Source organism: Eptatretus burgeri, chromosome 4 (genome assembly GCF_056783735.1).
Source record: "Eptatretus burgeri isolate ZD-2024b chromosome 4, Ebu_testis_v1, whole genome shotgun sequence".
Taxonomy (NCBI): Eukaryota; Metazoa; Chordata; class Myxini; order Myxiniformes; family Myxinidae; genus Eptatretus; species Eptatretus burgeri.
This window is the reverse complement of record NC_140964.1, coordinates 138,550,297-138,567,519: the sequence shown is the minus strand read 5'-3', so window position 1 is coordinate 138,567,519 and position 17,223 is coordinate 138,550,297. Positions and strand designations below refer to the sequence as shown.

Genomic DNA, 17,223 nt, shown 5'->3' with positions numbered 1-17,223 from the left:
TTGAAGAAGAGAGGGAAGAGGAGGAAAAGGAGAAGAGAGAGAAGGAGGAAAGAGAGAAGAGAGATAAGGAGGAGAGGAAGAAGGAGAGAGAAGGAGAGGGAGGAGAGTGAGGAAAGAGCAAGAATGAATAAATATGGAAACCAGTGAGATTTTAAAAAGATTGGTGGTATTACAGAAAATAACTCAACCCACCGAGGAGGAAAACAAAGAATTGACAAGTCGATTTGCAATACTTTCGACAATACTATTGACATCGACAAGATATTCATTTTAATTCAAGTTTTTCATTTTTTTCTTCAATAAATGGAGGAGAGAGTGAAGGCATTTCTCAGGATTCTATATGTTTTAAAAATTAAGATTCAAATGTGCATGTTGGAAACTAAAAAGGTTTTTGCACTCTGCAGGAACTTTTCTCATAAATAAATGAGTTATTGTCTCAAATGTAAAAAGAAAACAAATACGAAAAATATTTCATATATTAAAAGTAAAAATAACAGGGTTATTCAAAAAGGTATATGTGTGTGGTTCAAAAAAAAAATCAATTTATCTCCAAACACAAACTCGGAGGAGATATACAGAAGTTTTTATCAGGAATAAATTTACAACTACTGGAATACCAGGGGAATTACATCTACCAGGGTATTCTTTCTGTGGTCCAGGCACAAACTTGGATAAAAGATTAGATGAGACAGACAATCCTAAATCATGGAGTTGATGAACTGTGCATTAGACACGACATTGATTTTGGGAATACCACAACTTTGGAAGAAAGGCATGAAGCCGATAGAGAAATGTTGTATAATTTGTCTCTGATACAAAATCCAACCTCGAGAGAAAAAGTTGATCGGTTCATCGTGAAGAAGATGATCAGTGCTAAATTGAAACTTGGACTTGGAAATTCAAAAAACTTATGGGCTCTAATGATGTCATTCAGACTGAAGAGCAATTAGCTGATGAATAACATAAACCAATATTCACAAAGTTTCGTGGAAGGAAGGTTTATTCCAAGGAAGTTGATTATATCTGGTCCGCTGATTTGATTGAACTCAATAATGATAAGGGGTGCAAGTATGCTTTAACCGTTATTGATTTGAGGAGGAGATATGCATGGGTTGTCCCTTTAAAAAACAAAACAGGAAATACTCTTATGTTAGCCTGTCAACAGCTATTTCATAAAAGTAAGAGAAAACCTAAAAAATTGTGGACTGATGAGGGTGGAGAGTTTTATAACAAGACATTAATGAATTTTCTAAAAAAAACAGTGTTACATTATACAATTCCTTTAATGAAGGGAAGGCCGTTGTTGTTGAACGTTTTAATGGTACCTTAAAAGAGAGACTATATAAAAAAAAAAATTCACAGAACTCTGTTCACAACAATGGTCATCTTTTATTCAGGATATTGTGGATAAGTATAATGACACGATTCACACGTCAACGAATATGAAACCATCAGAAACATTTACAAATTTAAAATATGAAAAAGAGATTAATATCAGAAAACCTCAGTTCAAAGTTGGTGATATTGTAAGAATATATAGGTGGAAATCTCATTTTGAAAAAGGTTATATTAAACGATGGACAACGAACTTTTTAAAATTGTTTTTGTAATAGATACGGTTCCTTGGATTTATAAGATATATGATTTAGAAGGGGAAGAGATTTTAGGTTCATTTTATTCACAGGAATTACAAAAGACAAAACTAAGCAGATAATACCCATGGGAGCAATGGGTAGGCGCTTCACTCCCTCCGACTATACACTGTTGTGGACACTCGAGGGCCAAGTCCGAGGTGTACAACAGTATATAATGTGTGTGAAGGGGGACGTTCTTCGATCTGTGAACCCCAACACAGAATCCTCAACTGAATAGTCAAGGCTTAACTTTTGTTTGGTGTGTGTGTGTGTGTGTGTGTGTGTGTGTGTGTGTGTGTGTGTGTGTGTGTGTGTGTGTGTGTGTGTGTGTGTGTGTGTGTGTGTGTGTGTGTGTGTGTGTGTGTGTGTGTGTGTGTGTGTGTGTGTGTGTGTGTGTGCGCGCGCGCGCGCGTGCAATGGGAGCAATGGGTTGGCACTGCACTCCCTCTGACTATACACCGTTGTAGACACTCGAGGGCCAAGTCCGAGGTGTATAATAGTATATAATGTCTGTCAAGTGGGACGTTCTTCGATCTATGAACCCCAAACACAGAATCCTCAACTGAATAGTCATGGCTTAACTTTTGTTTGGTGTGTGTGTGTGTGTGTGTGTGTGTGTGTGTGTGTGTGTGTCCCAACCCTCAATTCAAAATCTTAACCCCAACCCTCACATTCAAAATCTCCACTCCAACCCCCCAACCCTCGACCAACACAATGTCTTTTTCAAAATGAGATTTCCACCTATATTTATATTTTTACGTTTTTTTTCTTTTCTTCCAATTTTGTCTTTTAAGGCTTTCAGGTTTGATGATGTAGAAAGGGGGAGTTCGCCTGCACTTTCTTCCCAGAACTAACAATATATATTTTTTATGTTTTTTTTTCTCTTCTTCCAATTCTGTCTTTTAAGGCTTTCAGGTTTGATGACGTAGAAAGGGGAGTAAGAACTTTCTTGATATGTTTAGATCCCAAAGAGTGGTCGCATTTCAAGTCTCCAAAATAAAACCAACTTTCCAAGTCTCCAAGGTATAACCACATTCCTGTTGAGTTTCCAAGATACGTATCACATTGTGAGTTATCAAGCCAGAACCCACATTTCAAGTCTCCAAATATATAACCATCTATCCAAGACTCCAAGGTAGAATCACAATTTCCAGAAATATTGTGGGTTTCGGTGATAGATCTCACATAGTATAACTGTGGATCGTCAAGGAAATCTCCATTTTTCCAATTTTGATGGGTTTCAGTGATAGATCTCACATAGTATAACTGTGGATCATCAAGGAACTCTCCATTTTTCCAATTTTTATGGGTTTCAGTGATAGATCTCACATAGTATAACTGTGGATCATCACGGAAATCTCCATTTTTCCAATTTTTATGGGTTTCAGTGAAAAATCTCACATCGTATAACTGTGGATCATCAAGGAAAACTCCATTTTTCAAAATGTCTGAAATTTGTGAGTCTCCAAAGTAAAACTTGTATTCTCGCTCATCAAGGTATAACTTGTTCAGGGGGTATTGTCTTGATAACTCACAATGAGTACTATTGTTGCAAAACTCTTTTTCAGGACTTTGCTGGTCTCCAAGGTATAACTCTTTAGTTGGGTCATCAAGGACGAACTCGTTCTGTGGGTCTTGGTCACTCATAAGGTCTTCAACCAAGCCAACAATTTTGCCCCAAGTTGTTGCAAAAGCAGTATTTTCATTTCTTATTTCAGATACAATTTCCTGTGAGAGAAAATAATAATGTATTAATTAAGTGATTTAATTATTAAATGAGTATGCTTCAATCAAACTTTGAAAGTAGGAAAATAAAATCTTACCTCAACAGATAAGAGGTTTGAATCCAGTTCATCAACTTGAAGGTTTAGTTCCAAACAAGTAGTCGATCTCCAAGGAACCCCAAAGTCATCCCACTCAAGGCCGAGCTCGTTCTATGGGTCTTGGTCGCTCACATGGTCTTCAAACAAGCCAACAATTTCGCCCAAAGTTGTGGCAAAATCGGTATTTTCAGATGCAATTTCCTGTGAGAGAAAATAATAATGTATTAATTAAGTTATTTAATTATTAAATGAGTCTATGCTTAAATCAAACTGAAAATAGGGAAATAAAATCTTACGTCAATGGATAAGAGGTTTGAATCCAGTACATCAACTTGAAGGTTTCGTTCCATACAAGTCGTCAATCTCCAGGCAAACACACAGCATACCATTGCCAGCAAAAAATATGTTTAAAATGGAGCCTGGGCTTGAGGCTTTTATAGGGAAAGACTGGTGGGTGTGGTTTCCTTTGGAAATTCCTTGGGCAAGCCCAGGCAAATTTTTCAAAAGCAGAACATTCTGGAATTTTCTGGTGATTTCTTTGTGAGTCAGAGATGAACTGGAAATGATGTAAGAGTGGGTGGGGCTTATCAAAAGTGGGCGGGGCTTACGGAAAGTGGGCGTGGCTTATAAAAATACCTCATGAAAAGTGGGTGGAGCTTGGGGAAAGGTGGGTGGGGCTTAGCGAAAGTGGGCGTGGTTTATGAAAATCTTCTGGGAGGTGGGCGGGGCTTATGAAAAGTGGGCGTGGCTTAACAAAAAATAACCTGTGGCTCAGGAGGTGGTCAAACGAGCATTTAGAGAAGTTTATCATTTCGTAATGGCACAAAAGGGGTATCTTAAAAATATAAAGATTCAAATGTTTTGTTTTTAAATATTTTAGATGGGGATTATTGTGCAAAGAAAATTAAACTATTGAAGGAATTTGAAAATGAACAAATCTTTATAGGTTCAATGAGTGAGCAAAACAATATGCATTGGTTATTTGAAAAAGAGTGTCCCGAGGCTTCGATGTTTCAGATATTTCTTTGGAATCACCTTTAACAAATCACATTACTACTCTACTTCTTGAACAAATCATTATCTTATTGCATTGGTTATTTGAAAAAAAAAAGTGTTCCGAGGTTAAAAGGGGAGACATCAATATACCTTGGGATAAAAAGGGGGTTTACTTTTTTAGGGTGAAAAAAAATGAATCGCAGAAAATCCCCCATACATATACATGGGGAAAAGTGAGCCAGAATCAGTATATTCACCCTACTGCTGACCACTTCACAGCTGAGCTGTTGTTTCTCCTGGACATTTCCACTCCACAATAACCACACTTGCAGTTGATCGAAGAGCTCTATCAGGGCAGATGCTTGATGAACTGACTTTTTGGAATGGTGGCATCCGATGACGGTGCCACGTTGAAATCACTGAGCTCTTCAGTATGGCCCATTCTCCTGCCAATGTTTGTCGATGGAGATTTCATGGCTGTGTGCTTGATTTTATACACGCATCAGTGATGGGTGTGGCTGAAACAGCCGAATCCACCAATCAGAAGAGGTGTCCGCATTCTTTTGGCCATGCAGTGTACAACAGGTATGAACAAGGGAATTTGGCACAGGAGGTGGCAATTCAAATTTGGTCTGTCATGTCTGTGCTCGACCGACACCAGGATTCAGATTCAATAAATCCGTCAAGCTGACGACTCAATTTAACAAGAGGATTGAGGGTGGGGGAGATTGGGGATGAGAAAAGTGTGGCAGGTGCAGGGACACCACGGGGTTAAAATTAAATAAATTAAAAATTACACGAATTTTGGTGGAGGAGGAAAGAAGGGTGGGTGAGTTGGTTGAGGCAGTTTAGGGGTCAAGAACAGCCGACATCAACCACACACTGTCCTTTGACAAGACCCTTGCTCCCCCCCTCACCTCTGCCTGCCCTCACTACCACCTCAACACTGCCTGCCCTCACCACTTCCTGCACTCGCTGCACCCATCACCACTGCCTACACTCGCTACCCCCTCATAAGTTTTTCAAATGTTGAACAAACGGAGAGGGGGTTCTGAAGACAACTCTTGCGTGCTGCGTCGTGTGTGGGCCAGCCCTGTGTGGGGCAGCAGCAGATTGATCACATCAGGCCTCATGCTGTGTGAAGGGAAATTCATTCATTCATTCATTCATTGGAAGCAGGCGCACAGTACGTCGCTGTGTCAGCTTTCCACCAGTACTCCAGGTGTCGCTGTCAGACCATACCCCAGGCAGATGCCTGGCTTATCCCCATCTCTTAGGGATAGGACACTGCAGGCACCCACCCGAAGGAACAGCCTCAGGTTAACCCGAGGAGACTCTGGTGGATGATACCTCAGCACCACCCCAACACAAACAACAGTGTTTTTTGCAAAGTGAAGCGTTTCTTGGTGGCTGGAGTGCAAATCCTGCGACCAACCTCCTCGGGAAGGCAACCGACTGCAGGAGGACAAGCGCAAACGCAGTCAGCACCAGATATGGATGGCTTTGGCTCACGAGCTCCTCTGCCCTTTGGCAGGTTTTGTATTTTGTCCTGCTGGGTGTCAGTGAAAGGGAAATGAGGAAGAAGAAAAGTAATAAGAGGTTCTTCCCAACCATGGCTTTTCTGTTTGTTTTGTCCTTGGTTTGTGCAGCCTTGGTTATGGACATTGATTAAATGCTGATTCATGAAACAATAATTGGAGAGCAAGAGTGGAGGTGAGGTGGTGATGGGGCACTTTCATTTATCATTCTATCATTTTGTTTGCAGTGGTTGCTGGTTACATCATTGCTTCGAGTGTGGCTGTACCGCTGATTTAGTGTCCCCTGTAAATGAGAGAAGAAATTTGGAATTTGGGCAGTGTGCCAGTGATAGCTCACATATTCTTCAAGAAAGATGCCGGAGGGTCTTTAATATCCACCAACTAATGCTGAAAGAGGGGATGCCCTATTGAACGTTCATCTGACGGACGGCACAAACATTGATCCCTTTCCCTGTCTGTGAAACACGACGGTGACAGTTTATAGCCGCATCGGGATTCAAAGCAAGCTGAACAACTCAGGGGCAAGTGTGCCTACCTCAAGGCCATCCTGCCAGCCCACATGGGGTGAACAAACTGGCTGTAAACCGCCACATTGATGGGATAGAATACAGAGTAAAGAAAATAACATGTACAACCTTTCCTTTATTAACGTTACCATTGTGTCCCTGGCAGGTCATCGGTGAAATGGATAACTTCTTGGAATGGCTCCAATCACAAGGTCTGAGAGCAGAAACAGCCCAAGCAGTGATCAATGTTCTTGGAATTGAGAATCGGAACGTTCTTCGAGCTTGTACAGACTCCGACTCATTGCGAACAGAGCTCCTCTCTCTCACCAAAGAGAAATTTAAATTTGCATTGTACGCTGACTTCTGTAAATTTGTGAAATCTTTTTTGAAGCCGCAGATTGTCCAGCTTGCAGGATCTTCTCTGTTGGGAAGTGTGTTCGTCAACTTAGAGAATGTTATTCGAGAACTTTCCAGTTTCTGCCAAAAGTTTGTTGGATTCCAAAATGTGCAGCTGGAAAATGTTCTTGATTTCCAGGGAATCGGTTTCAGTGATGTCTGCTCCCTCCACTGTCAGGATGAAGGATTAACACCCAAGTCTGGTACGTCACTATTTTATACAGATGAGTATGTCAAGAAATACCTTGTTATTCAACCATGAATGTGTTTTTTCTTGTAACTTATGGAATCTCTTTTGGAACAATTTTGTGTTGCTGAAGACATTTGGATTCCTGACATACCAAGTCAATGTTTTTTCCTTGAAATGACATGACATTCCAAAGTGTTCCATGTTTGACAGCACATTTAAGTTATCCTCATGAAGGACTTAGTTTGTTTACCGCTCGTATAGGCATGGACGGTGTGAGGGTAATCGGATGAGAGAAATGATTCTGTTGCACTGATGATGTCTGGGCTGTAAGCTGCATCTTGGATTGAGAGATCTGTCGGGATGGAGCGGAGGCCTCAGATGTTTCAGGCTCACACAGTGAGGGACAGGGAGAAGGTGTTGAGAGGGTGGGAGGCGTGGAAGGTGAGGGACTGCGGAGGGGGGGGCGGCGTCTGCTGAGAAGGTGTGGGGAGGAAGGGGCAGGATTGGTGGGAGGGGATGAGATGAGGGGTTACCTGAGTGGGGAGATGAGAGGGTGTGAGGTGGGGGGGTGGAGGGAAGCTTCCAGAGGATGGGGTGAGGGGGATGAATAAATAAAGTACTGTGCAAGGTTGGAGTTGGTGGGTGTGAGGGGAAGCATTGAGAGGGTCGGGTGAAAAGGGATGCAGAAAGAGGGGACATGAAGTGGAGGGATGCTGATTCCAAATTTTCAAATTGGACAATGAATATATTCTGCAGAGGAAGAGGAATAGATGATGTTGAAGGTGGGGACCTCGTCATGGAAAATTAAGGAAAGTGAAGCATTTTTAAATGCTTTTAAAAGAGCAAGCCTTTCTAGTCAATGAAGAGTTTGAAGTGTCTGGTGAGTCGAAGGAAGTCAGTGAAAAGACACACACACACACACACACACACACACACACACACACACACACACACACACACACACACACACACACACACACACACACACACACACACACACACACACACACACTCACACACAGCATGTGCGCAAAACGCCTCTTTAGCATCCATACATTATTTCACAAGGGTTGTGTTTATGATCGGATATGACAGCAACACATGGACGAAGATGTAACAGAAAAACACAAAGAGTCCGGTTTGGAAAATTCGCTATAATTTGGAAGATACAGCACCTGGGAGTGAGAAGTTCGATCAACAAGTGTAAAAAAAAAAAAAAAATCCCTAAACCCGGAAGTCAACGTGAGAGTTCGCAAAATTATTTTGCAGCTAAACTACATCAATTTATGGTTTCACTGTGTCAAGAATGAGGAAACACCAAACCTCTGAAATGGTTGCTCCACACTCCCGCTCGTGTGATATATATATGTATATATATATATATATATATATATATATATATGTATATATATACATATATATATATATATATATATATATATATATATATATATGTATATATATATATATATATATATATATATGTATATATATATATATATATATGTATATATATATATATATATATATATATATATATGTATATATATATATGTATATGTATATATATATATGTATATATATATATATATATATATATATATATATATATATATGTATATATATATATGTATATATATATATGTATATATATATATATGTATATATATATATATGTATATATATATATATATGTATATATATATATATATGTATATATATATATATATATATATATATATATATGTATATATATACATATATATATATATATATATATATATATATATATGTATATATATATATATATATATATATATGTATATATATATATATATGTATATATATATATATATATATATATATATATGTATATATATACATATATATATATATATATATTTGTCATTGTAAACACCTCCTTTCCTCTCCTGTAATTGTGGCAGCATTATGGAGCCTTGTTCTAACAGCGGAAGTGACGTCTATTGCATCCCACCTCTTGACCTGATTTATATTTGGCAGTGTTTTTAACTTCATGTCCTTCATTGTATTCAGGTGATGTCTCTCCTGTAAATGTGGAATCCAGACGACACAACAGTTCATCTTTTTCAGAAACTTCAAGATATTCTTCTGTCAAGGAAGATTCAGATGTTCATTTGACAAATGGCAGTCCTGTCTGTTCTGCAATGGGTGAGCAGAAACCTCCAAAATGAACATTCAATATTTTTAATTCAGGGTTTATTAAATTTTTGAAATTATGAAATATTTTTCATGTAGAGTTTGACAAAAAAAACGTAAAATAACTTGTTTGTTTTTGTAGAACAATCAAGAAGTCCATTTGGGCAGATAAGATCCAGGAGCGGTGTCACAGTGAAGAAGATGTCCACTTTGAAGAAACAATCCCAAGAACAAGACTCACGACCTTCAAAATACAAGTGTACGTCTGGTGAAAACAGCACAAAGATCAATATTAAATTAAACAAACCCAAAAAGGTTATCGAAAGGCAAATGCATTATAAGTGTAAAAGAAGCAGTGAAGATTTTACTTCACCGAAAAATGTCAAAATACACATGAGGACCCACAAAGGAGAACGTCCACACAAATGCTCTGTCTGTGATCAAGGTTTCTCTCGAAAAGGCAGACTGAATGAGCATATGATGATCCACACAGGAGAGCATGCTTACAAATGTTCCATATGTGATAAAGGCTTCTCTCAAAAATGCACTTTGAATGTGCATATGATGATCCACACAGGAGAGCGACCTTACAAATGTTCCACATGTGATAAAGGTTTCTCTCGAAAATTCACTTTGAATCAGCATCTGAGGATCCATACAGGAGAGCGTCCTCACAAATGTTCCAAATGTGATAAAGGTTTCTTTCAAAAAGGCACTTTGAATCGGCATTTGAGGATCCATGCAGGAGAGCAACCTTACAAATGTTCCATATGTGATAAAGGTTACTCGGACAAAGGCAGTTTGAAGAGGCACATGAACAGCCATACAGGAGATCGTGCTCACAAATGTTCCACATGTGAGAAAGGTTTCTCTCAGAAAGGCCATTTAAATATGCACATGATGATTCACACAGGAGAGCGTCCCTACAAATGTTCCAAATGTGAAAAAGGTTTCTCTCATAAAGGCCATTTAAATTTGCATATGATGATCCACACAGGAGAGCGTCCCTACAAATGCTCCACATGTGGTAAAGGTTTCTTTCAAAAAGGCCATTTAAATTTGCATATGATGATTCACACAGGAGAGCGTGCTTACAAATGTTCCACATGTGATAAAGGTTTCTCTCAAAAAGGCACTTTGAATATACATCTGAGGATCCACACAGGAGAGCGACCTTACAAATGTTCCACATGTGATGAAGGTTTCTCCCGAAAAGACCATTTGAATGTGCATATGAGGATCCATACAAGAGAGCGTCCTTACAAATGTTCCAAATGTGATAAAGGTTTCTCTCGAAAAAGCGAATTGAATCACCACATGAGGTTCCACGCAGGAGAGCATGCAATAAATCCATAAAAAAGAGCAGATAATACAGCAACTCGAAAACAAAGCATCCCACAAACACCTCGGAATACAAGAAGACCCCCAGGTACAACACAAAAAATGCGTAAAATGATCAGCGAAGAGGACTTACTCAGAACAAGACTAATTTTAAAGTCATCCCTCTCTCCAATGAAAAATCACCTTCACTCTTTCATTACTCTTTTTTTTTTCTCTCCTTTGGAATAAACTCCCACACTCTCTTCAATCCCACTCTTCCCTCGAGGTCTTCAAAACAGCTGTTCACCAACACCTCTTATCTTCACTGATCCAAAACCATGATCATTTCTATCCCATTAATCCACCCCAAACCCACGTCCTTCAAATTCCCTGCTTTCCTTCGCGAAAGAATCCTGTCATGTAAGGACCTGAAAGTCCCTGAGGTGTCCACCTTGTTTACCTCGTGTTCCTCGCTCCATTCCTCTCCCTTCCACAGATCTCCTCATGTCTCTGTTTCCCACTGTTTTGTCCTTCCCTCTCTTGCCGCTCTTGTCTCCTGCCCCCCTTGTTGTGTGTTGTATGTTCTCTCTCATATGAGCCTCGACAATGTATACAAAAAATAAAATAAAACATTCCACGTCAGTTGTCGCTCCGATGATGAAAATTTCTTCTTAATTCGACAAGCAGTTGCGGAGAAAAACATTAAAGTTCTGTGCGGACAAACAAACAAACAAACAAACGGACCCCAAAACAATTACCTCTCCTTTTGTGAGGGGAACAAGAATAGCACTCGGTAAAGCAGATACAGCACCTCCACCAGGCTGAATCGTTACCTCTTCCACCGAAGGTGAAGGAGGTTATGTTTTCTCCCCTCTCTGCCTATTTTTTGTTTGTCTTTGCTACTTGCAAAATCGAAGATTTTTCAAGTATATTGGTCAGTCGATTTTGTTATTCTGTCTGACTGTCTGACTATCACGTACAGATCACAATTTCAAATGGATCTTCACAAAATTTCATCACATGGAAGAGTTTGTCATAAGGAAGAAGCCTGTTGTTTTTGAAGTCAAAATGTCAACATAGGCCAAAGGTCAACATCTCAGGTGAGACTTCCAAAATCCTCAATTTTCATCTGATTAACTTGGAATTTGAAGAGCAGATGCAAATTTGGTCATTCAATTCAACCACCAATTATTTTTGAGGTCATATTTGTTTAATTGATTTTTCAAGTATCGTGATCTGCACGACGTCGTCTTCTTGATTGTTTGATATCTCAAAAAGTTGTGGATGGACACGGATGAAATTCGGTGGGCCGGTTGTGTGTGTGACATAGACAAGGTGATTAGATTTTGGTGAAGATCCGGATCCAGATCGGCCAACAGCCAGCCAGTTTAACAAATCCTGCAATTCACAGAGATATGGTCCACAGATAACCTTTTTCAAATATTTGTGAAAACTGCATTGAACGTCAATGTATTTTGGGATGAAATGGACTCTGTTCGGGATGACATCCAGAAGGAATAACTGCCTTAGGTCGTGTATGTTAACAAGTGAGCAACCCAGCATACCCAGCATACCCATTCACGCACATAACTTACACACCACTGCACTTGCATTCTTACGTATTGTAGCGAATTCGCGCCCGCCGGTGTGTGATCGATAAGCACGATCGCGGCACGTCGCCCAACGGACGGACAATTCTGTCGTGATCCTCTCGGACTAACACCAGGAGCTAGTCACGGGTGTGCCTTTCGGCCTCACCATGATCGTGTCAATCGGCCACCCGCGTGGGATAGGGTTGTTCGCCAAACTCGACCTACATAAGTACCCACGCGGATGGTAAACCGGGCGATCGCACAGGTCGACTCCGGACACGGGCCGCTTAAGCGGTCCGTTCCGTACTATCGGGATAACCGAGTGGTGTTATCGTTGGCCTCGACTGTTCCGATTACTTATCGGGCGTACTAAGCACACAACGAACCCGTTACGTGAAGCAAGATGGAGATTCAACAAAAGGAAGGATGCAGCGAAACGGGGAACAAGTTCACACAAGCACTTTATTCACACGACACACGGAGAGCACACATATACAGCCAAACAGGATCAGAATGCACATAAGGCAAATGCAAGAAGAAAAACAATAAAGCAGCGATGACGCAGAGCTACAACCGACTAAGACCGACACACGGCAACACTTAACAGTTTGTCCGTCCGCAGGATCGGCAAATCCACCGCTGGCGTTTCCGGACCGGGCTTCACTCCCGCAAGCGAGCACGTGGCGGCCTTGTGCGTTGCACAGCACGGACCTCGCGCTCGCTGCTGTGTAAACCCGGCACGGTTCCCATTGAAACTACGGTCGCTACTCGGCTTTTGTCCCTCTGTCGCCGTTGTCGTCGCCATTCCACCCACGCACACCTGCGTGTTACGATGCACAGACTCCACTCCATTAAACTCACATTCACACCGGGAGACGCGGCTGCATGCTCACGCATGCCGACCGTCATCTCCCTTACATACCGCTCTCTGACACACACTGTCCCTCTCACACGGACCCTTTCACTCACACACGCGTTGACACTCACACGCGGTGCCTCATCCACACACGGCATGCTTGGAAGCACGCACCTCGGAACACTTGCCACCACACCACTCACACACGGGGTCGCTTCCACACACGGGGGCGCACTCACACCCCGCACCACACACACCGGGACAACCACACTGGGGATTAGTGTCACCTCGAGGGTTCCCGGGGCCTCTATATCCCCCAAGCTCTCCGTGCACCCGTCCACAGCACTCCTCCCCTCGACCTCGCAAAGCTTGAACGGTCCCACCTGGTCGAGATCCGCTTCAAGGGAGCATAGCGTCTCCCTCCGTTTCCGAAGGAGGCTATCCGGCTGCTTGCACCGGGTCACGACAGATTCCCCGAGCTCCCCCTCATCGTCCTCCACCAACTCTGTGTGTGTGTGTGTGTGCGCTCGTCTTTCACACCGTCTTTATCGTGTAGTCTCTCCTCTACTTTTTCGATCTCCCTTGTCTCTGTTATTCCTTCCAACCCCCGCGTCTCCGTCACCTCTACCTCCTTCAATTTCTCCGTTATTTCCTTCAATTCCCACGTCTCCGTCACGTCTACCTCCTTCAATTTCTCCGTTGTTTCCTTTAATTCCCGCGTCTCCGTCACCTCCACCTCCTTCAATTTCTCCATTTTTCTTTCAACTCTTGCATTATCCCCTCGTGTCCGAGTTTTTTAGTTTCCCCGATAATTGTCGTGGCGGCAACGCTCGTCATCAACTGTGCGAGTTCATACACTTCTCGTCCAATCATTATTATTTTCTCCGTCAATTCTTCCTCACCCATTATCGTGGTCTGAACCGCCGCCACACTCCCCCTCGACTCAGAATTTCCTTCAGGTAGAATCCTGGTCCCGTTTGCAAACTCTCGGAGCATTTTTATATCCTCCGCCATTGTTCCCAGATCCCAATCCTTTCGCTTCATCGCAAGGTCCATGACGGCCATTAGTTGCTGCATTGCCACATGCCCTGGCCGCATCCACTGACCACGTTCAGTGGTGCAATTGTAATAATAAAAATAACCCGATGCATGGCATAGCCACTTTTCCCATCCCTGGGGTAAAGATGTGTCTTCCTCACAGGTGTCCTGGACCATGGCTTCAACATTATAACACATATCCATCTCCACCCCTGGCTCCCGCTCGCCTTGAGACTCCATCTTATTTCTCGTAAGGGGTTAATTTAGCTCGCTCGTAATTTGGAGGGAATCGGGGGTCACTCCTCTCACCCTTGGACCGATTCCCGTGAATTTAGCTGGAAACAGGAGAGTTTGTTATCCCACTCCTGACACCAGTGTAGCGAATTCGTGCCCGCCGGCGTGTGATCGGCTGCGTGACTCGAATCGCGGCACGTCGCCCAGCGGACGGACACTTCTTTCGTGAGCCTCTCGGACTAACGCCGGGAGCTAGTCACGGGTGGGCCTTTCGGCCTCACCACGATCGTGCCAATCGGCCACCCGCGTGGGATAGGGTTGTTCGCCAAACTCGACCTACCTAAGTACCCACGCGGATGGTAAACCGGGCGATCGCACCTCGCCGCAGGTCGACTCCGGACACGGGCCGCTTAATCGGTCCGTTCCGTACTATCGGGATAACCGAAAAGTGTTATCGTCGGCCTCGACGGTTCCGATTACTTATCGGGCGTATTAAGCCCACGACGAACCTGTTACGTGAAGCAAGATGGAGATTCAACAAAGGGAAGGACGCAGCGAAACGGGGAACAAGTTCACACAAGCACTTTGTTCACACGACACACGGAGAGCACACATATACAGCCAAACAGGATCAGAATGCACATAAAGCAAATGCAAGAAGAAAAACAACAAAGCAGCGATGACACAGAGCTACAACTGACTAAGACCGACACATGGCAACACTTAACAGTTTTACTTCACAAGACACGGCGCCACAAGTTCCATACAAAAAAAACCCCGAAAAGAAATGGTGACTTCCCTTTTGGGCCGTCGAGTCCCTCTCCTACGTCCGTCGACGTGGTCCCGCCTGGCCGCGACTCCCTGCTCTGGCGTGGTCGGCGAGTCCTCTCCTGCGTGCCTCGCACCTGCACGTGTTGGCCACTCGACGCCACGGAACGAGTGTTCAGCGCTATCCCAGCGTGGATAGCGGGGGGGGGGGGGGGACGTGGATGCCCGAAGTCGGGAGAGGGGAATGGCGGACGCTCCTTCCCGCCAGCGAGGTCTTGCAACTGCCCCACAAAAGACCAGGCCAGCGGCCACCAAACGAGCGAGCCGGAAGACGAGAGCGAGAGCAACCACGAAGCAAGAATATCCACCGAGCAAGAGCATCCCCAAAACTGCTTCGCCCGTCCCTGACTTTTATATCCCGGAGCTCCGCCCTGTTGCTCCGCACCGTTCTTTTCTCCACCCCCCTTTGAGGTGCTTCGAGAAAGGTGTCGAAGAGGGGCGTTCCTCCTCCCTGGCCGCGTCACACCGCGCATCCACCAATGGGGCGCCAGCTGCCCTCCCCTCGCTTCTCTTCTCTCACACCAAGCGCGGAGAAGAATGGCGCGAAAAGCCCACCGAGCGTCCTCATTGGTTTTTATTTGAAATAAAAGATAGAGAAAGAAAAACGACTGACTCAAAGCGTCGCAGCCCGAATGAATCACATTTATTCCCTCGAAACAACGGGTTTGGGGCTAACTACACATGTACTGAAGAGATATCTCGCCTACGGGACCTGAATGGTGGTTTGCGAATTTCCACAGCCGAAACAGTATCATCGGCGGAGATTCAACTCAAAAATGCACTTTTGCGATCCACTTGAAGTGCATATTTTGCCAAAGGCACAGAAAGAGAGTGCGTTTTTCATTTAATTGTTCATTGTTCTTTTATATTCTCCAGCCACAGGAAATAAATACGGTATAAACAGAGGAAAATGCTTACTCCCCTTTGTGGCTTCCCCAGAATTTGCCGAGTCTTCATGGCTTTCCGAAAGGTTCACCCTTGTTGATAAAATTATTTCTCCACCAACATCCAGAGGCGTCTGCTTTGAAATATAAAAGGATAAGTGCAACACAGTTCTTAAAACAAGGGAATTATTGCCTTGCTGACAATATACCATTGTGAAGGTGATATTGTGTTCAGCCTCATGCAGGCTCTCTGTAACACCACCATGGCAACAAGGATGATTCAGACCCGTCATATTGGCTTTCATAATAATAATTATTATGCGATGAGCCACTTTATAACTGTGAGCAGATACGACCGGGTTCCAAGTTGCCCCGCTTTGATACAACCCACTTTGTCTTCAGGGTATGTTCAGTCTTCCACCAACGTATAAAAGAAAAATCTCTGATCTGGCCTGCCCTTTTCTCTGGCCCACCTGCCCTTCTCTTCTCTTCTCTTGTGATCTGACTCACTCTTTGGTCTTGGAGATGAGCGGTGGAACGGATCGGAAGAGAGTCCACGACCGAGTGGAAGAGCCCGACGCCAGACAGAGTCCAATTTGACAGCATAAACATTTGCATGAACAGATTTCTTTCCGCTCTTGGTGGTCTATCCTCTCACACATTCTTTTCTCTTTCCAAAACCCCCTGACCTACATCGTTGCATATTCCTCTTTGCCTTACACCTCATCTGCCAATCATCATACATCCTCTGACTTCACACAGTTGACACCTTAGTTTTCCTCCCTCTTCCCCCTCCTCATTGACTGGGAAGCGTGGGGCATCGGCCACGCCAGCAACAAAAAGAGATAGTCAACACCTCAAGCTTTTCCTCATCTCTCTTTGCTTTCTTATTTCCTTGAGTAGGTGTTTGATGACGGCTGTTAGGTTAGCATAATTATGGTTGGAGAAGTTTTTATAGGTTGAGCTCTGCCCGATGTCTTCTCTTTCGTTTATAATTGCATTTATTTTAGCGCACCTCATCAATCCTTGCTTTCTGCTGCTGCACATAATGCTTTTGTATTAAAAGGTTTTATTATTCCACATGCTGTTCCTCACCCTTGCTTTGCAAATAAATTGCTTATATTGTTATTGTACCCATTTCATCCTGTCTTTTTATCCACTGGTCCAGTATGGTCCTGACATCATCAGCTGGGTCGCTTCACCCCACAAA

The 17,223-nt window shown here is 43.0% G+C and overlaps 1 protein-coding gene across 5 annotated transcripts in view; it reads left to right on the top strand.

Moving 5' to 3' along the window:
• LOC147029224 (uncharacterized) overlaps positions 1-16,638 on the top strand; it is a 68,636-nt gene extending 51,998 nt beyond the window's left edge. For all 5 annotated transcript variants that reach the window (XM_085876441.1, XM_085876439.1, XM_085876442.1 and 2 more), the window contains 3 exons: positions 6,664-7,096; positions 9,139-9,273; positions 9,404-16,638. In XM_085876441.1, coding sequence (XP_085732567.1) covers positions 6,676-7,096; positions 9,139-9,273; positions 9,404-10,617 — 1,770 coding nt within the window. In that variant the 5' untranslated portion in view covers positions 6,664-6,675 and the 3' untranslated portion in view covers positions 10,618-16,638. The remainder of the gene's footprint in view (positions 1-6,663; positions 7,097-9,138; positions 9,274-9,403) is intronic.
• Positions 16,639-17,223: the final 585 nt, after the last annotated feature.